This window comes from Chaetodon trifascialis, chromosome 4, assembly GCF_039877785.1.
Source record: "Chaetodon trifascialis isolate fChaTrf1 chromosome 4, fChaTrf1.hap1, whole genome shotgun sequence".
NCBI lineage: Eukaryota > Metazoa > Chordata > Actinopteri > Chaetodontiformes > Chaetodontidae > Chaetodon > Chaetodon trifascialis.
The window spans coordinates 3,306,828-3,327,788 of NC_092059.1; the positions used below are offsets into that span (position 1 = coordinate 3,306,828).

General features: G+C 43.7%; 2 protein-coding genes across 12 annotated transcripts in view; both read left to right on the forward strand.

Annotated features, from left to right (window-relative positions):
* kif1aa (kinesin family member 1Aa) overlaps window positions 1-16,324 on the forward strand; it is a 40,219-nt gene extending 23,895 nt beyond the window's left edge. For 4 of the 10 annotated variants that reach the window (XM_070961464.1, XM_070961466.1, XM_070961467.1 and 1 more), the window contains 24 exons: window positions 881-999; window positions 1,120-1,205; window positions 1,295-1,430; window positions 1,737-1,899; window positions 2,005-2,095; window positions 2,180-2,298; window positions 2,389-2,444; window positions 4,642-4,750; window positions 4,899-4,965; window positions 5,068-5,152; window positions 5,231-5,336; window positions 7,233-7,259; window positions 9,070-9,093; window positions 9,836-9,950; window positions 10,069-10,202; window positions 10,288-10,349; window positions 10,427-10,572; window positions 11,253-11,441; window positions 11,722-11,793; window positions 11,906-12,027; window positions 12,142-12,285; window positions 12,376-12,568; window positions 12,660-12,778; window positions 13,371-16,324. In XM_070961464.1, the coding sequence (XP_070817565.1) occupies window positions 881-999; window positions 1,120-1,205; window positions 1,295-1,430; window positions 1,737-1,899; window positions 2,005-2,095; window positions 2,180-2,298; window positions 2,389-2,444; window positions 4,642-4,750; window positions 4,899-4,965; window positions 5,068-5,152; window positions 5,231-5,336; window positions 7,233-7,259; window positions 9,070-9,093; window positions 9,836-9,950; window positions 10,069-10,202; window positions 10,288-10,349; window positions 10,427-10,572; window positions 11,253-11,441; window positions 11,722-11,793; window positions 11,906-12,027; window positions 12,142-12,285; window positions 12,376-12,568; window positions 12,660-12,778; window positions 13,371-13,413 (2,527 nt within the window). In that variant the 3' untranslated portion in view covers window positions 13,414-16,324. The remainder of the gene's footprint in view (window positions 1-880; window positions 1,000-1,119; window positions 1,206-1,294; window positions 1,431-1,736; window positions 1,900-2,004; window positions 2,096-2,179; window positions 2,299-2,388; window positions 2,445-4,641; window positions 4,751-4,898; window positions 4,966-5,067; window positions 5,153-5,230; window positions 5,337-7,232; window positions 7,260-9,069; window positions 9,094-9,835; window positions 9,951-10,068; window positions 10,203-10,287; window positions 10,350-10,426; window positions 10,573-11,252; window positions 11,442-11,721; window positions 11,794-11,905; window positions 12,028-12,141; window positions 12,286-12,375; window positions 12,569-12,659; window positions 12,779-13,370) is intronic. The other 6 variants (XM_070961471.1, XM_070961472.1, XM_070961473.1 and 3 more) reach the window with 4 other exon arrangements.
* Window positions 16,325-16,968: 644 nt separating this feature from the next.
* Window positions 16,969-20,954, forward strand: scly (selenocysteine lyase). 2 transcript variants are annotated; one of them, XM_070961475.1, is made up of 13 exons: window positions 16,969-17,075; window positions 17,711-17,809; window positions 17,963-18,072; window positions 18,237-18,337; window positions 18,440-18,617; window positions 18,735-18,862; window positions 19,008-19,163; window positions 19,256-19,362; window positions 19,493-19,529; window positions 19,823-19,906; window positions 20,032-20,131; window positions 20,299-20,374; window positions 20,475-20,954. In XM_070961475.1, exons 2-13 carry the CDS (start codon window positions 17,718-17,720, stop codon window positions 20,626-20,628), a joined length of 1,323 nt encoding a protein of 440 aa, XP_070817576.1. In that variant the 5' UTR covers window positions 16,969-17,075; window positions 17,711-17,717; the 3' UTR covers window positions 20,629-20,954. The 2 variants fall into 2 exon arrangements, with proteins under 2 accessions (XP_070817576.1, XP_070817577.1); XM_070961476.1 differs by having other exon boundaries at window positions 16,974-17,347.
* Window positions 20,955-20,961: the final 7 nt, after the last annotated feature.

Sequence of the window (20,961 nt, forward strand, 5' to 3'; positions counted from 1 at the left end):
TTGGTGTAGCATACAATATTTCAAGCTGTTGGCAGTTTTTATTCAAGCTGAGCCATGTGCCGTATGATGATTTCTGTTCCATTTGCTTTTGATTCCTTTGAGTCGAGAAGTTGAAAGCATTTTTGTTCACCCTTTTTTGTCCTGAGCATGCCTTCTTTGCACCTCACCAATCTTGTCATAAGCCTCTTCCTTTTTACACTCTCCACCCTTAAATGTCTACCCCTACCGTGGTCCTTGACTGCAAGATCAAGAAGTGTAGCTAAAAGACTAGAGAAAACAAGACAGAGGAACATTTCTAGTGCAGCTGTTCCCACATTTATACTCTCAAAAGTAAGTCACTACCCCTGAAGTATCTTCAGATCTAATGCAAAAACAAAGTGCCTCAAGTGCTCATTCTGGCTCTGTACATTTGACATGTAGGGTAGTGTTTTCATATTGAGGCACGTTCACAATGCACACGTTAGCACAGTAGCATGCAAACATTAAGCAGTGGAAATGAGAAAAACATCTTCTGTCCAGCTTAGTAGTGAGCTGGCTTCTAGTAAATCATTTAAAGAATAAAGAGTTGACCCTTACACACATGCTCCTTATCCTCACCAAGCTTTCACCTGTACAGTACTAAAGTTAAGGAATACTGCATGTGACCCATACTTGTCCTGAGAATGTCATTAGTCATAGATGGTGAGGAAAAACCCCCACAAAGCGATAGTAAAGGGCAGCCATGGCCATCGCAAGAGCAGTCCCAGCTTCTGTTTGGTTGCTTTGCAGCTCTGTGTTCTGTTGTCCAGTCCAGTGGTATTTTATCAAGTGTGAGCCGTCATCGCAGCTCGTGTGTTTCTAATCTTTCGTCCTCTCTCTCTGCGTTCTGCCTCCTCTTCAGGGCTTTTGTTTATCTGAGTAACCTGCTGTATCCGGTTCCCCTCGTCCACCGCGTGGCCATCGTCAGCGAGAAGGGGGAAGTGAAGGGCTTCCTCCGAGTGGCGGTGCAGGCCATATCAGGTAAGGCTTGGATCCTCAGCCCCGCCGTCGCTGAGACAAAGGCCATGAAGGCATTGAAAGGGCAGGCTGTGTGTGACTTCCTGAGGGAGTGAAGTGAAGGTGCTTTGTGTTTCCCTCCAGCTGACGAGGAAGCTCCCGACTACGGCTCAGGAGTGAGGCAGTCAGGCACTGCCAAAATCTCATTTGAGGATCAGCAGTATGAAAAGGTAGAGGAGACCACGATATGTAGTAGATGTAGGACTCGTCTGTGTATAATTACCTGCTAACCAGTCAGTTTGGCGCCTTGCTTTTGCAGTTCCAGTCCGAGACCTGCTCTGTAGGACTGTCCCGCACAGGGATTTCCCAGGAGGAGCTCCGTATCGTGGAGGGTGAGGGCCAGAATGCAGAAATGGGACCCTCAGCTGACGAGGTCAACAACAACACATGTGCGGGTAATCATAATTACGTGTGAATGGATACAGGTTTTGTGTGTTTGGTGTGTGTGTGCTGTCGCAACAACAATGGCTTAAATCTGGCACACCTGGCCATCAGACTGCTGCTACGTAAAAGAGTCACGATGGAACAAGCCTGAAACGAGGAGCCATCAAACCAAGTCAAACCCCCAAGTCCTGGCCAAACCTGATCCATCCCTGGTTCATGGTGCCAGAAAACAAGCGGGTACAATCAGCTCGACTTGGCCGGTTGCCTGGAATGCAAGCTTTCACCTGCGTCTGACTTCTGCTTTGCGTTTCTCACAGCTGGTGCAGATGAGCAGGAGAATCCGCTGAAGGCCGGTATGGACGGCCCGCTCGACACAACCCTGGAGCACCTGACGATTGGCAATGTGTTTACCTTCAGGGTGACGGTCCTGCAAGCCTCCAGCATCTCTGCAGAATATGCCGACATCTTCTGCCAGTTCAAGTAAGCAGCTCATCAGAAAGCTTTCAATGCATGTGACTTTTGATATTTACCAAGTTCTGTTTCACAGCTTTACATGCAAACATGTTTCGTTATGATTGCTCTCAGTTTTATCCACCGCCACGATGAGGCCTTCTCCACTGAACCCCTGAAAAACACAGGCCGTGGCCCCCCACTTGGCTTCTACCATGTGCAGAATGTAAGAAGCATCAGCCAGTACAGATCCCGTACCGTGATGAGCCGTGTCGGGTTTTGAAGTAACATCGCTGTGTTGTTTTCATAGATTGCTGTTGAAGTGACTAAATCCTTCGTCGACTACATCAAGACTCAGCCAATCGTGTTTGAGGTGTTTGGACACTATCAGAAGCAGCCTTTTCTTCCACTCTGTAAAGACGTCATCAGGTATCTGACTGATTTTCTTCACAGAGATGTAACATATCTCGTTATGTTTTCTTTAAATGACACACGATGTGTTGTTGTTTTCACATCCAGTCCACTTCGTCCCTGCAGAAGACAGTTCCCACGAGTGATGCCTCTGTCCAAACCAGGTAAGCACGCTGCTTCCTGGCTTACTTTGCCTGAATTCCACCATTTATTTCTGTTGCATTGTCTTTGTACTGGTCTCCCTGCAAGCCATGTCATCTTAGCTTCATGTTGTTGGGTACGAGCAGCTGACTGCGACGACTCGCCGGACCGGGAGAAATCGCTGGACCTGATCCGATACCTGGTCCCAGATGTGTTCAATGGGGCGCTGGTGGACTCGTTGTCATGCCACGCTCTGTCTGCTGCTGGCTTGGCTGCTTCCTTCCTACTAGAAGGAAATGAGCGAGCTCAGCTGACAGCTCCACCCACCTCTATCTGTTCAGTTATTAAAGCTCAGAAGCCGGGTTGGTTACTGATGTCAGATCCAAGAGAATCCTGACTGAAGGCCTTTTTATATCAACTGTTTATCTTGGTGTGACTGAAAAAATACTCCAGAGCCAAGTGACCGTTACGCAACATTACACTTAATCCATTAACTACTATTCCAAAGAACACAACGTGTTTCTTTATGTGAAGATTCAAGCAGCAGTTTTGCTGAATAATGCCTCAAATGCAGCACTGAAGTCCTTCCAGCTGCTGGGTCGATGTTCTGTGACTGATGCTGTGATGTGAGCGTCCTGTAGAGGAGATCGAGTGTCACAAAGTGGAACAAAGTCTCTCTGCTGCAGTTTATATTCCAGCCAGTCCTGCTTACTGACCAGTCGAAGCTTTAAAAATGAGACTTTCTGATATAAAAAGGGAGTTTTCGTGTGTCAGGATTCAGTTGGATCGGCTCTCTGGTGTTCTCTGTGTTTACTGTTGACCTGCGTGGTGGATTCTCCTTGCAGTTCCCTCTTTGAGCTCTTCTTGAATGGGATGTTCATTACATTGTGTATTTCTAAATGACACACATGAAATCAGACTTTATTGATCCCCAGAGGGAAGATTTACATTTTACAGCAGTACAAGAAACACTCCAAATAGGCAGGAAACAGCGAATTATTGGAATGAAGAAAAACGAAGGAAAGAGTTAAGGAAATGACATTTGAAAGCTGCAGTGTAGGACAGAGGCAGAGGACGGCTGTGCTTCTAATCCTTTATTTTAACGTCATCTCAAGATCACAAGTTAATTATTTAATTATTTCAAGATAACAGAGCTTGTTTTGCCATGATAATGAGATCATTTATTATGAGGAAATGACTTCATAAGATTCATGAGAGCAGATCATGACATCCTCACACTGCGGGGGGGGGGGCTTTGGGAGGGTCAAACAAACCATACAAACTTTTTATTAATTTTTTTAATTTGTTGTACGAATGTTTTCCCTGGTGATATGACAGTATTTACATAAAGGGACATCAGCTGACGACTAACAGCAGATGTGTTACTGTCCAGTCGCTCCCCACCCTGGGGGGTGTAATGAAGTATGTATAAAAGTGAGGTTGAAGCACAGTCCAATGAGCTGATCAATAATGATCTGATTGATTTGACTTTTTCCACTTTAAATCAATTACAGCAAGGCACCATCTATGCATGCTGGCCTGACACTCTGACCTCTGATAAACACTCAGGAGGTTAAAAGGAGGAAGTGACCTTTTGTCTTCTCTTGAGGGCGGCTTGATTATCTCGTCATCTCAAGAAAACAAAGCTCATTTTCTTGAGATAACAAAATTATTAACTTACGATCTCGAGATAAAGCAGTTAGAAATAATAGCAAGCACGGCTGTTTTTGGCTCCCATAGAATAAAATACTTACATATATGTGCAGAGGTATGTAACACATTATGTAAAATACTACATTTTATACAGTTTCTGCTTGAGCTTGGGCCAAACTCCAGGGCTGCATGAACGCTCTCTCCTAACTCTGAACTCCTTTTGGGGAACTACCTTAAATTAGAGGATTGCAGCAAACTCATAGTCACACTAGCTTTACAAAACAATGAAAATCAACAGCATAGGTAGTGTTCAAGGACTTTGTGCATATGAAGGGAATTTAGCGGTATTCTCCTTTAAAAGAGGACTGCAGAGTTGCTTAAAGTGCTGAAGGAAAGGAGCTCCGTCTGCTGGACTCGGAGGTTCCTCTCTTTCCCTGCATCACTGATTTCCTCTCTTCTTCCCTTTCTCTTTCCCTCGTAGGGTTAGAGCAGCCCCCTGCTGTTAGCCACTAGTCTGCTCTCTGTCTGCGCTCAACCTGGCTGACGCTCTCTCCTTTTTCAACACAGTACCTGCCACCAAGCTGACGGCTATGACCCGCCCGCAGGCTGGACCCTGCCACAGCAAATACGATCTCATGGTGTTCTTTGAGATCTGCGAGCTGGAGGCCAATGGAGAGTGAGTGACTTTCACTCTGCTGATGTTTGGAATGATTTGGCAGAGCTGTCCATGAAATGATAGCATTAAGGAATAAGTAGAATGACCCTGAAGAAGACGTAGATGTGTCCAGCACTGGTAAGCTTGTTTTCATCTGTGTCTTCTCCAGCTACATCCCTGCTGTGGTGGACCACAGAGGAGGAATGCCTTGTCACGGCACATTCCTGCTGCACCAGGTGTGTCGATCACACTGTGAGCAAATGTGATATTTGGAATACTTTAAAGGTGATGAACGTACAGTATTAACACCTCTTCTTCTTCCTCGTTCACGACCTCAGGGCCTCCAGAGGAGAATCACTGTCACCATTGTACATGAGTCAGGAGGTGACCTGGAGTGGAGGGAAATCCGTGAGCTTGTTGTGGGTAAGTTTGTTTTCAGGACCAAAAGTGAAACTGCCTTGTCTCTGAGCTGCTCTGACTGACGCACCTCCACCTTCCTAGGACGTCTCCGCAACACCCCTGAAGCTGATGAGACCATCATTGACCCCAATATCCTCTCTCTCAACATCTTGTCTGCTGGGTATGTCAGGCCCATGCAAGACGACCGGTACGTACTGCTGCAGACATCTGATGGACACGCATCACTCTGCAACAGCCAGATCTTAAAGACAAACAGAAGCAGTCCATCTTTTGTAGGTTTATAGGTCTATATGGACCTGTATGGAACTCATTATTAGAAGCCTGAGTCTCTTATTCTAAGGTTTTTATCTCAACTTGTCACAGTGTTACTGCTCTTGCAGCTCCTGCACTGGAGCGCGGCACACGGGCAGATGCATGGCATGGTGAACCAGCTGTACATGTAAAAAAAGAGCATGGCAGAATAGCCACAATCCTTAGCAAGTTCTTTTGCATTGTTATCTTTATGACTGTGTGCACGAGTATGGTTTCCTCTTTCTGATTGCAGGAGGCCACAAATAGAAAATCCAGAGTGACCTTGAGTTCTCTAAGAGAAGTTTTTTAGACCTACACCTGCTCCATAGGTGTTATATGTAGCCTTGCTGGCTGTGCGACCCTCCTCGTTACTCTGTGCTTCTCGTTGTTTGATGCTCATCATTGCGCCGTACATGTTGCATCTCACCTTGTTTATCACCTCACCTCTAACCCGTCTCCCCTCCCAGCCATGATTAGCTCTACTAACCACAACAATGATCTGCTTATAGACTTCAGGAGCCACTGATTTCTGCCACGCACCCTCATCTTACTATAGGTCACATTTCAGATAACCTAACAGTTAAAATGCATGCCTTTCTAAATTTACCAGCAGCATGTGTCACTGCAACTGGTGTAAAATGACTAACAGAGATTAAAACTGTATCTGTATTTGGACTCAATATGAGGTCATACATTGGACATACAACATTTCATCATCACTTTATTAAATCCTGTGATGAACTCTTCATATTTCTAACTGTAGATTGTAGAAAGCTGATGCACTGACGTATGTAATGCCTTATTTGAAGCAATGAAAATGCTGTTTCTGGGCATGTTGTATGATTACAGCGTGCTTTGGAGAGTAGCAGTGAGAAGGATCAGCCTGAATGAAACTCACAGCTACAGGAAACAACAACCCATCGGCCCTATCATGCTGAAATTCACTCAGTGTTTTTACTAACATCATAAAGTTCACTGTAAGACAAAAGACATCAGATACAGGATGGGACCTGGTCTCAAGCGCTTAAATTGTGGTGTGTAATATTTCTGTTGTTCTGCAGTCAGCCAGTAGAGGGCAGCAGGTTTCTTTTTAGACTCCAGGGCTCATAATGAGAACTGGAGTTTTGGTAGATCGTTATACAGTAATTACTGGCATAAAATTACTATTAATGCTTCAGTGGTTTGTCTTTGAACATGCAAAATCACTTAGCACCACTCCTGTATGGTGGCACAATAACGCTTCAAGATGTCTTCATATTGTATTTACAGTTTATTATTATTATTATTATTATTATTATTATTATTATTATTATTATTATTATGGACACATAATAGTTTAAATTTGGCCAAAATAATGATATCATCCAAGTTAAATTCATGAAAAAGTATTTTTTGCTGGTTAACTTTTTGTTTGACTTTTGTGACCCTCTGTTTTTGGCTCTTTGCTTAATCCCTCTGCTTTCCCGACCAATCTCCAAAAACCCTCAGCAACACCGTCAACCAGAACCGAGTTTACTGAGCATAAAGCAACCAAACGCAGCACTGTGCAGCGGCCCTGCTCCACTGGCCTTTCTTTGACCATGGAGCTGCCCCCCTGTGGTTTTCAGCCCTCAGTGTTTGTCCTGTTGTGGCCTCAGTGGCCAAGAATTGGGTTTAAGGGCTGAGCAGCAGGTCAGGCTGTGGTCCAGTGTGGTCTCTGCTCAGTTCTGCAGAGACTAACATCAGTATATATGGATGCTAACATTTTCCTCCCTCCAGTCCACTAACGGAATGTTGTTTTTTGCTTTTGCAGACAGTTTCTTGATTCGGACATGCCTAGGTATATTATTTTGCCTCTCTTCTCATGCTCTTAAGTTACACAAACACATCTTTCATGTCTCTAACGTCCTCTGCACCCTGTCATTCCCACTTGGCCTCCAGTGATTTGGTTCCCCCTCTCCCCTACTCTGCCATTACTGTCAGCAGTTCATCAGTGCCTCTTTGTTTCCTCCTCCTCCTCCTCCTCACGAGAAGTGAGGGATGTGGTTCTGCATGTCCCCGTCTCTCTTGCTGCGCTGGGTGTGTGTTTGAGCTGTTATCAGGCTGCAGTTTTTGATGGACAGGGTCTGCATGGCTCGCTTCGCTTCACATGGCCTGTCCTTGACTGTGTCTCTGCTGGAGGTGTCGCGGGGCCAGTATCACACTCTGTTTCCACCTCAGCTTTTGCTGCAGGGACTCTGCTAGAACGCTGATATTGGACAGTAGGTCAATATTTGGTCACTTTTACATTCGTCCTTTGGACAGACACAGGGACATGATTGTGTTTTATATAATCTGTAGTGTAACGAACTGAAAGAGTTCAGTATTTGAGGTGTTAACTTGCCGGCAGAGGGCGGTAGTAATCCATGATTACAACACAGTTCAAATGAAACAACAAAGGCGAGAATATTCATAAAATGGTGAAAAACTAATTTTCTGCTTTCCTCTCTCCGCTCTGTTCATTAATGTCATGTTGTTGACCTTTGCAGTTAAGCAATATTTTGATTCCATGAATATGTTTTTGTTAGTTACCTCTAGTCCCAGGAGACAGAGAGTATTTCCCATCACAGCAACAGAATATTAACAGGAACACTATTACTCAAGTGCTGTAATATGGATCACATCATTTACAGTACTCGCTCTGGCACCACGTTCAAGTGCAGCTATTAAAATGTAATCCAGTGAACCATTACCTCACCAGTAGCACTTTGCCCAGAATTGCTGCAATGTTGTGAATATTTTTAAATCTTGCTGTACCTCAGTGACACTCTGCCAAACACCAGAAACAAACGGCTCCTCACATGTTCCGCCAGCAGCATGACTTCAATCCTGGCTCCCGCTTTTTTAGGAGGTAGTAAAACACAGAGGAGCACATGTCGGTGTAGTGCAAAGAGGAAATTGCTCCCTTGTAGTGTAAGTTTTCTACTACTGGGAAAGACGTGTGAGTGTGTGATGTGTGAGTGTGTGTGTGTGTTAATGCACTCGCTAATTGCTTAAAAAACAGGCGCTGCGCTGAATCCCCTTTATTCACACAGCAGCAGTGAGTTCTCTTTACTACAGAGCGCGTTGCTGTTTGTTTTCATTCAGGTGACACATTGTTCACTTTCCCACAAGGTCACCTCAGTCCAGGGCCAGCGGGCCCAACATCTGAACCTCATGAAGGGTCCATTCAGCCTGTTTTTATGGCTCGCAGAAACATTAGGCTCCTTTTACAATTCTTGCTTGGATTATCTTTTTTAAATTTAAGGCCGTACCGGGATGCACGCCAGAGGAATAACTGGTTTCAGTGTGTGATTATTTCCCCTCGGGGGAAGTGGGAAAAACCGTGTGCGTTAACGTATGGAGTAAATCAGAGGCGCAACACAGCGCGGTGTTGTTCTGCCTGAGGAACGGCCGCGTGCTGTTGAAGGATCGCATCGAGTCGATCAGCACCTTCCTCAGGATTCCTCAGCGGCCTCTCGTGGGTGAGCTGTGTGATCCATGGCAGTGTTTACTCAATGAGATAACAGTGTGAAAAAAGACAAACACCATCCAGCCACACAAGCGCACAACCACAACATACTTCCTGAATCTCACTTTCTATTCTTTTGCTGATTTCTTCTTTCTCACAGCATTTCCTTGGGACTTGACCATAGGTATTTCACTGCCCTGTCCCTCATTTCACCTGGCTGCCTCTCACCCCCCCATCCTTTTCCTGTACTGACAGTCATCTCGGCTCTCTCTGCTTTCCTGTCGTGTTTTGTACATCAACTCAGTCAGCCTGTTGCATGCAAAAAGATTTCATTAGCACTTATGTTGTACTGAAATTTGGAGTAATATTTACTATAATATTTAAATACTGTATGTCGGCTGTACCAAATGTCGTTTCTTTACATTTGAAGATTTTTGATGAAGCTTTGAATGTCTGTCGTCATATTTGACCCTTAAAAAAATCCTACATCCTGCATTAAATTAGCTTTATTTAATCAACTTTCTAAGAGAATAATATTAATAATAGTCATGTAGTCTAATCTTTATCTGCAACTGTGCAGAAATATGGGATTCAAACAGAATGAGCTGCACAGCATCCGGATGTTGGTTCAGAGTTATAAATGAAGCTTTGAACTATTTGGTACAGCCCCAGTAAGATGCTTATATTAATTAATTATGACTGTTTTTACAGATCGTATTATTTTATCAGTGTATCAAATCAAATTTTAGTCCACATCTTTTTGTAAGTGAATTTTTTTGATTATTGAAGTATTGTTTGGATTTATCCTGACGTAAAGACGTTAGCATGGGTTTAGCTCTGACTGCTAATTTGCTGTTAGGGTAGAAGGGCTTAAATTTTGACTGCTGATTCGTTTTTTTTGCTTCTTCTCACTCGAATCACCGCAGGACTTTCTACCGCTTCGAGGCAGCTTGGGATAGCTCCATGCACAACTCCCTGCTACTAAACCGAGTCACTCCCTATGGGGAGAAGATCTACATGACCCTCTCTGCCTACTTGGAGGTACAGTACAGTGCCTGCATTCATGAGAGGCAGCAAAAGCTCTCCCAGCATCAGAGGTGATGTGTGAATTACTCAAGAGGATCGGTGTCAGAAATCCCTCCTCTTTTATCAATTGCAGATGGAGAACTGCATCCAGCCTGCAGTCATAACCAAAGATATCTGCATGGTGTTTTACTCTCGAGACACTAAGCTCTCAGCCTCCCGCTCGATCCGAAACCTCTTTGGTACTGGAAGCCTGAGAGCGGCAGATGGGTGAGTTCCAAACTTCAGACTATGAAAACATCATGCAGCTCCTGTGTTCTCCTGCCGATTCAGAGCTCCTTTTTTCCTTTTCTAGAAACCGTGTAACTGGAGTTTATGAGGTCAGCCTGTGTAACCTGGCAGATGCAGGAAGCCCAGGTGAGTCAAAACAAAGTGAGCATTTTACATTAAAGTCACCTCTGCAGCATTTCTAATCCTGTACCTGCCACCCATAGGCATGCAGAGGAGACGCAGGCGGGTGCTGGACACCTCGGTGGCCTACGTCCGTGGGGAGGAAAACCTGGCTGGGTGGAGGCCCCGAAGTGACAGCCTCATTCTGGACCACCAGTGGGAGCTGGAGAAACTCAGCCTCCTTCAAGATGTGAGGGGCATTAGTAATTTTTCTTTTATAGCACGAACCACTTTTATAAACACTCTCATTTACTGAGCTTTCATGTCCTGAAACAGGTGCCTCTAAAAAATATATGTAATTTAAACTGTCGTTAAACATCTAAATGAACGTGGATGTTGTCATTGGTCAACATCGGTAAATCAGCTCAGCTCAGTCTTGGATTAGAAGGGATGGAACTGAAGTGCTGATGTAAAATTTCAAGACAAGAACTTCAGTTTTGTTGTGATTTAGGTCCCCCGCTTTCACAAGTACAGAAAACTGGATATAATTGGCATAGAAATTATAAGAGACAGAGACCGATAAGAGAGCATGTAAAGAGAATAAGGACCCAGGATTGACCCCTGAGGAACTCCACAGGGCAGAGGAGCAGATTCAGACCGTTAGTCAGCAATGGGTGCAATTAATGATTATAAAAACAGGAAGAAAACCTTTAAAGAGGTTTGCAGAGGTATCCCAACCCACTTCCTGAGAGTATCTGATCAAAGAATATGATTTATGGTGTTGAAAGCAGCGCAGGGAGCCATCTCTGCCGGTTCTCTGAATTTCTCAAACTGTTTTCCTTTACTCTTTCCAAAAGTTGCTTGCAGACAGTTTCCATAGGTTTAAGCATCTGTAGTCAGTGATTGTGATGTTTCTTCCCATTCTCTCAGGTGGAGAAAACCAAACATTACCTCCTGCTGAAGGAAAAACTGGAGTCTACCCTGCTCATGGGCCAGGAGTCCCTGCTGACCTGCGTCACCGAGGACCTGAGTGAGTCTCCTCAGCCCCCTGAGGTCGACCAGGAGGTCAGCTCCAGCTCTGAAATCACCACTGAGAGGCAGAGGGAGCTCGCTGCCAAGGTCAGACATCATTACAAAGCCAACACTGAATTTCAGGTTTGACTTAGAGATAAAGAGCAACTTGCAGGTTGGCACCCCTCGTAAATCATACATACATCTATGAGCTGGTAAGGCAGGCAGTTATCTGTCCACCACAAAAAAGACTAATTGGACATGATGTGAAGGTAGATGAAGTTTAACATACCTCAGTGTATCTGCATTGATCTCAAATAGAAATACAACATTACAGACCTGATTTTACTTGTATCTACATTTTAAGGCCTCTGTCTTTTACACACAGTGTTTGCGGCTGCTCACTCACTCCTTCAACCGAGAGTACAGCCACGTGTGTGTCAGCGCCAGTGAAAGCAAGGTAATGGCCCAAAAACTCACATTTACAGCTACACATGAAAAATAAATCGGATTAACGTCTGCTGACCGATCAGCTGAGCGAGCTTCCATCCGTGTGTTTGTGTGTGTCGCAGATCTCGGAGATGTCCGTCACAACGCTAAGAGACTCCACGTCAATCTCTGCTCTCAACACGATCACACCCTCCTCAACATGCCCTTCGCTGGTTGAGGGTTGCTATAGCAACACTGAACTCAGGTCAGTCCTTAGACATACTTATTGCTGTGTATTAACTGTCATCCTTGACAGCCATTGTCTGGATGAGCGAATGTTGCATATTGTGCTGATGAAATGCATTTATTCTGCACTCAGACCCCCTACACCTCGCTCTCGTGCCGTCAGCCCCGGTCCTGACACACAGCAGGACACAGAGCCTAAGAAGTCCATCAACGGCGCCCCTGAAACCAAACCTCGGACCCGGAAATTCGTCCCTGACATCCAGGAGATTCGAGTCAGGTGAGTCAGCCACAGCAGCTCCAACAAATTCACTTCGATCTACGGAGACATCTTTCTTGGTTTCACATGTGGTGACTTCCTCGCTTGCAGCCCCATCGTGTCAAAGAAGGGTTACATACATTTCTTGGAGCCGCACACCAACGGATGGGTGAAGCGCTACGTCGTCGTGCGGCGCCCGTACGTCTACATCTACAACACAGAGAGAGACACGGTGGAGCGGGCGATCCTCAACCTCTCCTCTGCCCAGGTGGAGTACAGCGAGGACCAGCAGGCAATGCTGAAGGTTGGTGAAGAAACAAACTCTCTCTTTCTGCTCTCTATAACCTCAGATATGGCATAATAAGCTTGGTTTTTTGTTTTTGGCTCTTCAACAGACCCCGAACACTTTTGCCGTGTGTACAGAACATCGTGGAATATTGCTTCAAGCCACTAATGACAAGGAGATGCATGACTGGCTGTACGCGTTTAATCCTCTCCTCGCTGGAACTATCAGGTAAAAAATACTCCAACAGTCAAAGTAACACAGACGGGTAACTCTTCATATTGAAGTACAAATACTCTCCATTAACTAGTTTCTTACTAGCATTCATATTAGTAGCGTGTTGACTCGTTATTATTCATTATAAAGCTTCACTCTGGGGTTTAGGGGTTAGGGTTAGTAAGGGTCAGGGTGAGGTGATTTGATGCTTTATCCTTATTTTTATTTTCATTCTTATTCTACTTTTACCTAGATTTTAATATTTTATAGTGTGATTTTATATTGTCTTTATTTGTATTTTCATCCTTATAATCATTTACATTTTTTGTCTGCTTTTATGTCCATTCTGTCTTTTCTATGTAAAACACTCACTTGGTGCGTGTGATTTCTTTCTTGTAAAGCACTTTGAGCTGCAATTCCTTTCTGAAAGGTGCTTTACAAATAAAGTTTATTATTATTTTTGTTATTAAGATCATGATTAATGCATAAAACTTTCTTCCTTTCTATCAATAAGCAGTAATTTGGAGATTATTGAGGAAAAACTCTTAGTTAATGGTCGAGTAGTTGTTGCATGGATGATGAATCCGCTTTCTTTTCCGCCTCTCAGGTCGAAGCTGTCGAGAAGACGAGCCGGACAGATGAGGATGTGACTGAACGAATCTCATGAGAGAAGGATGACCGCAAAGACTAAGATGTACATAGATCCTTGTCCTTATGCCTGCCCCTGTGCTGAGCCCCTTCCTCCCCCACCACAGTCACCAACAACCATCCTTCCCCTGTACGTTCTCAGTTTATCACTAGTGTCCTCAGCACCTAAAGCGCCCATTTCGTGTCAGGCCTTTGCTGCGGTGTGAGTCTCGTAGTCTGAAGAACCTCTGCTGTCACTGTACTGTACTGGAGTTTATTCATAGCTGGACGAATGAAGAAAATGGAGGAAGTAGCAACAGTTTCTCATCTCAGATTACATACGTATGGTAATGTACTGTAGTTGTTGTCAGTGACACATCGAGCCTTATACATTTATTCCTTAAAAAAAAATGCAGTGACGTTTATTTTTACCTAAAGCTGCCATGTCAGTGAGGATCACCTTGCTACATTTGCATCAGTAAATAGACGAACATGCAGATTCTTCTCTACTCTACAGCTATATATACAGTGTCTCAACTGGTTTGCATACAACGTACAGCTTGAAAATACATGCTAAAAGAAAAAAATGACAGTTGAGTGTAACTTTAGAAGAACCCTCTTTTCTTTGTGGTCCATGAATCCTGACACTGAGTCGTCTCCTCTTCTCGAAACTTCTTGGAAACTTTAGCACACAGCCCGGCAAAGGAATGGCATATCATGGTAGACTTCATTTTCTTGTGGCATTTTGATCAAGTCATGTCGTTTTAGCTACTCGTAGGAGCACCGAGGGTATCTGCATTCATACAAGTAATCAAATATCATCACCATTAATCCTCTCAATTTAATCTCATTCCCGACCTGAATTTTATTTCTTTTAAAATGTGATATATTTAGATATTTAACAGCTTTATTATTTATTTCTGCATGTATTTATTTACAAAGACATTTATATTTCTAAAGTAGTAGTACCGTGCAATTTCTGCACACTGCACTTTTTAATATGAGTTCCTTAAATGTTCGAATAACACAACCTCGACCCCTCGTAGTTAATGCATTAATTATTAATTATTTAAACAATTTAATAACGCAATGATTGGCCAATTTCTTTGTGCTGAAGATTACTTGAATTCTATTGTCCCCTTTAAGATTTGGATAGTCACACTTGACCTTTGACCCAACGTACATCTGAAACGGTCAGTATATTGTTAGATAGAGAATATTAAGGTGGTCTGTCCATCCGCAGCCGCACAAAGCTACCTTGTTAAATGATCAAAAGTGTAAACTGTTCCTCACAGTACAGAAGAAGAAGCTGGTTTTCTGAATGATATGTATATTGATTAAATGTAGTGCCTCTCTTTTCAGTCATACTGTACAGTATGCCTCTGCACCAGTTACTTTGAATACATCCTTCATGCTGCTATAATACTGTTCTGGACGCGTCTGCAGATCATATCACGTCACTTTCCTGCTTTTCATCACTTTCATATTCAGACAACAATGTTATGTTCATCTTATGGCAATCAGCTGACATGTATTACAGAATATCCATAACACAGAGTATACTTCCTGTTTATGCGTTATCAAAGCTGTCATATCTGTGAAACAATCAGGCTTTGAATGGAACAAATCAGTGCTGTCAGCTGTTCTGTTTTTATCCCTTCATCTGATGAAAACTGCATTTCATTCAAGATGACTGTCAATCTGACACTGAGCTGTGCGGAAACCACCCACAGCGTGTTGTGAGATGTGTGAGATTTGATTGAAAAACATGCCTCAGGTCAGCCAGCCTGGAGAGCGTGCAGAGGTGACGTTTCACCTGCAGACTGGACAACATCTGGAACAGCACAGTCGGCTTGAGCAGGGGATGGAAATGTAACAGCAGTTCAGTGTGTTTCTACCTTTGCTGCTGTGGTAATCCACATAACAGATTGGGAAGTATTCTCTGTGTTGTGGACATATTTTGAAGTGATCCAATCAGACCATTTTATTGTCCTACGTGTGCGTGTAGTCATGTCTGTTAATGTCTTTGTTGTCATACAAGTTTGGAGATCAATGTCATGATCAAGGTCTGTCACAGACTTCCTCGGCAGAGACTGCAGTTGTATTTTATCCAGCTATAGCGTCGTCATTGAGGGAACGCCCTGCTGTACTGTACATTACACTGTCTCGAGCACTCATTTCTGTCTCATTTCCTTTAAAACCCAATCTTTAAACGTGAGCCGGCATCGCTCCAGTCTGATCTCTTTGTGAGATTATTCCTCTTGTTTTCTTTGGGCCTTTTAATGTGCGCCACATTCGAGCCAACCAAAGTTTTGTTGGTGCAGTCACAAAAAAAACTAATAATCACACTGAATGTACGTTGATATTTGAGAATACTCGTCTTCTGGTTTCACAGTCTGGTTCCTTATTGATTGTAGGTAGGTTACTATCAGGGAACCAAGTGGAGTTTGTGGGATATACCTGTAATAATCTGTCCACTGACATGTGGGGGAAGGTTGGTTCATTATGGCAATGTTAGGCATTGCATCTTGCACAGAGTAATGCTGTAGGTTACCTTAATGTCACACTTCTACCTTCACCATCTTTCTCTGACAGCCTTCACAAAATCTACTTTTTCTATTCCCTCCCCCGACCTTTCAACAAATATCATTTACATTTTTGTGCTTCCACATCTAATCTTTTTCTTTTCTTCTTTTTTTTTTTTTTGCACTCAAATTGCACCGGTACGTTTCTCTCTCTCTCTTTTTTCTCCTTCAAATGATTTTGCATTGTATATAAACATGATTGCTGTGAACAGTGTATTATAAAGTTGCACCCATTTCCAAAATGGGCAGTAGTTCAGTGTCTCTGGGTGTTGGAGTTTAGCGTCAGATGTTTGTGTACACTAAACACATTGTCATATATTAAATAAACATGGAAATTATGCAACACAAAGTAATGGACTCCTCTCCTTTGTCAAATCTTTGCTCTTTTTTTGTACCAAGCATTTATTTATCTTTAATAACCACAAATAAACGCATGAACTTGATCTGACCCAGTATTTCAGGTATGCGTCAGTTGGTACAGAGTATGACTTTAGATTTAGTGAATTTAGTCCATTAAATCTCACAGAAAGTCATGTTTTGGTGTCAGTTTCAGGGGACATGCTGACATTTTACGCTGCGTCGCTTCCTGGTTGTCACCGTGGCAGCTGAGCACAAGGTTGCCATGTCTTCATGTCAGCTTTGTGCCACCGTACATTTCTGTTAATCTTAACTCTCCTCATCTACTGGATTCTGATTTACATAATCTCTCAGTTTCTTGGGCATGAGAAATATCCTGAATTTTGTATAATTTCAATTTTAATCCAATAGTTTCAGTCTGTTAGCAAACAGTTTACCCTCTAGTAAATGTTAATTTACGCCACAGTTTAAAAAGACGGGGTTGTCTTTGCTTTTACTAATATTTTAACATTATATGTATATAATTCATACAATAAACCGTAGATTTTGTCTTTAAAACGTTGAACTCTAATCACATACGTTGTTTTGAGTGTTAGCTAAAGCTTCAATTGGAGGATGCCAGTTATGACATCTGGCAACCCAGTGCAGTAGCTCCCCATTCAGCTGTACACACTGCTAGCAAGCTGATGATTGACACAGACAGTAATAAATCTTCTCAGGACATCTTCACGTCAGTTCACAAGGTCAGACACAAAGCTAAGAAGTCATACGAAGGACAGCATGTCTGACTCATCTGAGACACGAGACGCTGAAAGCCGACTAACGGTTAAATGCAACCTGGCTAGCAAACATTAGTTAGCAGCACTGGCTAGCTTTAGCTAAAGTTCCTGCAACTTAGCGTTAGCCGACTAAACGTCACCTCCATCTAGTAAGACATCGCCAGGGATGAGACGGGTTGTTTCAATGATTCAGTCTGAAGTTTCTCCTCGTTTTGAATCATCCGTAAACATCTTCGGTACGAGGAAGCTACCTGTTAGCGGAGTAACCAGCCTACTCACCTGTCAGCAAGGATGTCGCGTTAGCAGAGCATTGCTAAGGCGACACGTTTGCTTTGAGTGTCTAATAAACATGTAGCCTCTGAGAAACCCTGCTGGCATTTCATGACATACTACGTGATGATAACCATGATCAGAATTTGAGCAAACAGTAGCTGAAGCCACAGTTTGAACCTGCTGGTTAAAGGTTGACACATGTAAATAGAGGTTTTAGTTATATAGCGTTTCATTATAAATCCAGTGAATTTAGGTTTTACTGGCAGCTCTGCTTGACTGTGATACATCTACACAGATGTCCTACTAAATGTCTTCTTTCTCCCAAGGAGTATTATGGCCAAACAGGCTGATGACATCACGTCGATAAAGGGTCACACCTTCACCAGTCACACCTTTCATCATTATTCAGAAATGAATCAAGACAGGTAGGAAGGTTTGACTTGTGTTGGTCACATGGTGTCATTCATTAAGAATCAGTTAAGTCTTAATCTGAGTGAATGACATGTTTTGATGTGTTGATGTGTTGTAATATAAAGCCTTAATGCACCATGTCCTCCGATGTACTTAACATCATATAGGATCTACATGGACTACAACGCCACGACTCCGCTGGAACCAGAAGTGATCCAGACCATTTCTGAAGCCCTCCAGGATGCCTGGGGAAACCCGAGTAGCAATTATATAGCAGGTAAAGAAAAGTGCATCAAAATGTCCTTGAACTGATGTTTCCTTTACTACCAGTGAGCTGATGACGCTTATCCTTAATTTGCCTTCTCAGCACCCAACCATTATGTTGAACCTCAGTGTGAAACACTAAAAAAGTACTTTTTGTTTCAATCTTTTTATTAATAGGTGCGAAAGCCAAGGCGTTGATCAATCAGTCCAGAGAGGATGTGGCGCGAATGGTTGGAGGCAAAGCAGAAGACATCATTTTCACATCAGGTGGAACAGAGGTGATCTTCACTGCAGTGCAGTTCTTTGCTGTCATAAAGCTACGTGAGCAGAATAGTAGTTTCATCCATGCAGCAGTGTTTCATATCAAACAAATCTTTCAGGCCAATAACCTGGTGCTCCACACGGCTGTAGAGCACTTCAGGAGAAACTGCAGAGCTGCAGATCAAGGTGGCGGCCACCAGAATGGAAGTGGTGGTCTTCCTCACATTATCACCTCTAATGTGGAACATGACTCAGTCAAACTAGCAGCTGAGCACCTGCAGAGAGAGGGCAAAGCAGGTAGGAGACCCTCCCGTGAAGCTATATTCAGATTAATACAGGAGAAAAATGCAGCTTCCTGACATCTGCTCCTCTTCTTACCTTGTGTGAAACTGAGTAACTGTGTTTCTGTCACAGATGTGACGTCGGTGCCTGTGTCTAAGGTGACGGCCCGTGTGGAGGTGGACGACATCATCGCTGCGGTGCGTCCCAACACTTGTCTCATCTCTGTCATGCTGGCCAACAACGAGACGGGAGTCATCATGGTAAGAAGAAAGAACGGCCTCCTTCACGTTCACCTATAAGTGCATCTCTTTACTGCATGTGTCATATATCAGATATGAACTCTAAAGCTTCACTTTGCGTGCAGCTCCGTGTGCAGCACAGACTAATGTGTCCTCGTCTTGTCAGCCAGTCCAAGAGATCTGCCAGAGAGTGAAGTCTCTGAACAAGCAGCGAGAGCAGCTCAGGATCCTGCTGCACACTGATGCTGCTCAGGCTCTGGGGAAAATCCGAGTCGATGCCTGTGAGCTGGGGGTGGATTACCTCACCATAGTGGGGCACAAGGTCAGGAGACTGCTGTATAAAAATGTCTTGATTTGGCATCAGAAGGAAAATAGGAAAACATTTTGTTGACAGGTTGTTTTTTACATTTCCAGTTCTATGCCCCTCGGATCGGCGCTTTGTACGTGAACTGTCCCGGGACGAAAACGCCACTGTACCCGATGCTGTTTGGAGGAGGACAGGAGAGAAACTTCAGACCAGGGTAACAGACTTTAGTGTCTTACTTGAGAAATAATCAATAAAGTACCAAATATGCATCGAACAGGGACTGAAGTCAGAGCACTGCACGTCTAAAGATAAGGGTCTACTTTCTCTCTCTCTGAATATTACAGCACAGAAAACACACCAATGATTGCAGGTCTGGGAAAGGTATGTTTCCTGCTCCACATGTGTCACTGGAGTATTTACTAGCAAACGTTTCAGGGTTGTAGAACAGCTTACACTGACGTACAGCCGCCTCTACATGAGGTTTTATCTTCCTGATTCAGTGGTGCGTATCTGAGAGGAAAAATGAGCGTCTTGTCGAAGCAGTTTTTGACAAATGAGTTGGCAGTTATCATGGAAACTAGGAGTTACACCATTGATCATGTTTCTTTATTTAGGCACCAAACATGTCATATTGTGTGTCATTCATGGCTTCTGGTTTGTTGTGTGTCTGTTAGGCTGCAGAGCTGGTGACCTCGAATCTGTCAGATTATGAGAGTCACATGAGAAGTACCAAACTTTACTTGGAGGAACGTCTGAAGGTCAGTTCGTGACGTCTCGCTGACGCTGTGACTGTCGCTGTAAATGGTGATATTAGCAGTTTGTAGTCTGATTGAGGTCACAGGGGTTTTGGTTTCCTGAGTATGCCGCATGTTTTTCTTTCCAGGCCGTCTTTAAAGAAAAGATCTGCTTCAACAGCCATTACCCAGGCTCTGATGTCCTCCCTAACACATGTAACGTGTCCATCCTGGGACCAGCATTACAAGGTGATGTCATGTCTCCAGCATCTCTGTCTTATGTCTGTTTTGGCGTGCTGGTCCAACACAGTGTCCTCTAACCCTACACCAATGTTTTTCAGAGACAGTTCACGACCTGCGCAGGGCTATTTGTAAACTACAAAGGCTCTGAATGATTAATCTCTCCCCTGCTTTAGGCTGGAGGGTATTGTCCAACTGCACGAGGCTGCTGGCCAGCGTCGGTGCCGCCTGCCATTCAGACAGTGGAAACAGGTAAAAGAAAGGCCCCTCTTTCCCCGTGGTGCTTTTGTCCAGGCGTCATATTGATCGCAGTTACATAAGTCCCTCATGCTGCACTGTGTCCGTCCCTCAGGCCTTCCCATATCCTTCTGAGCTCCGGCGTCCCCTCAGAGGTGGCGGCAAATGCCTTGAGGTTGAGCGTGGGCAGAAGGACGACCAAAGCAGATGTGGACGCAGTCGTGGAGGACCTGACAGAAACTGTGCAGCTGCTGGAAGGAACGGCCTGATGGCATAAACAGTCGTCCTGGAGGTCAAATAAGGATGTGCAGAATTAAAAATACATCATCATCATCATGTGTTTATTGTTATATTAACTGATCATGTAAAACGGATGAAATATTTAATATAAATAATAAAAGGGAAGAACTCAAAGTGACCTGAGGGGTGATGTTATGGAGAGATGACTGCCCTCAGCTTCCATCACGTCATGTGAGTCTCTAATCAGCTAATTGGAGTCGACATGTATGAGTTAAAATAACATATTTGCATTGGCTTTTCATATTTTTTCACTAATCAGCAATAAAGTCTACGCAGATTCTAATCTTGCAGGTTCATCGGAT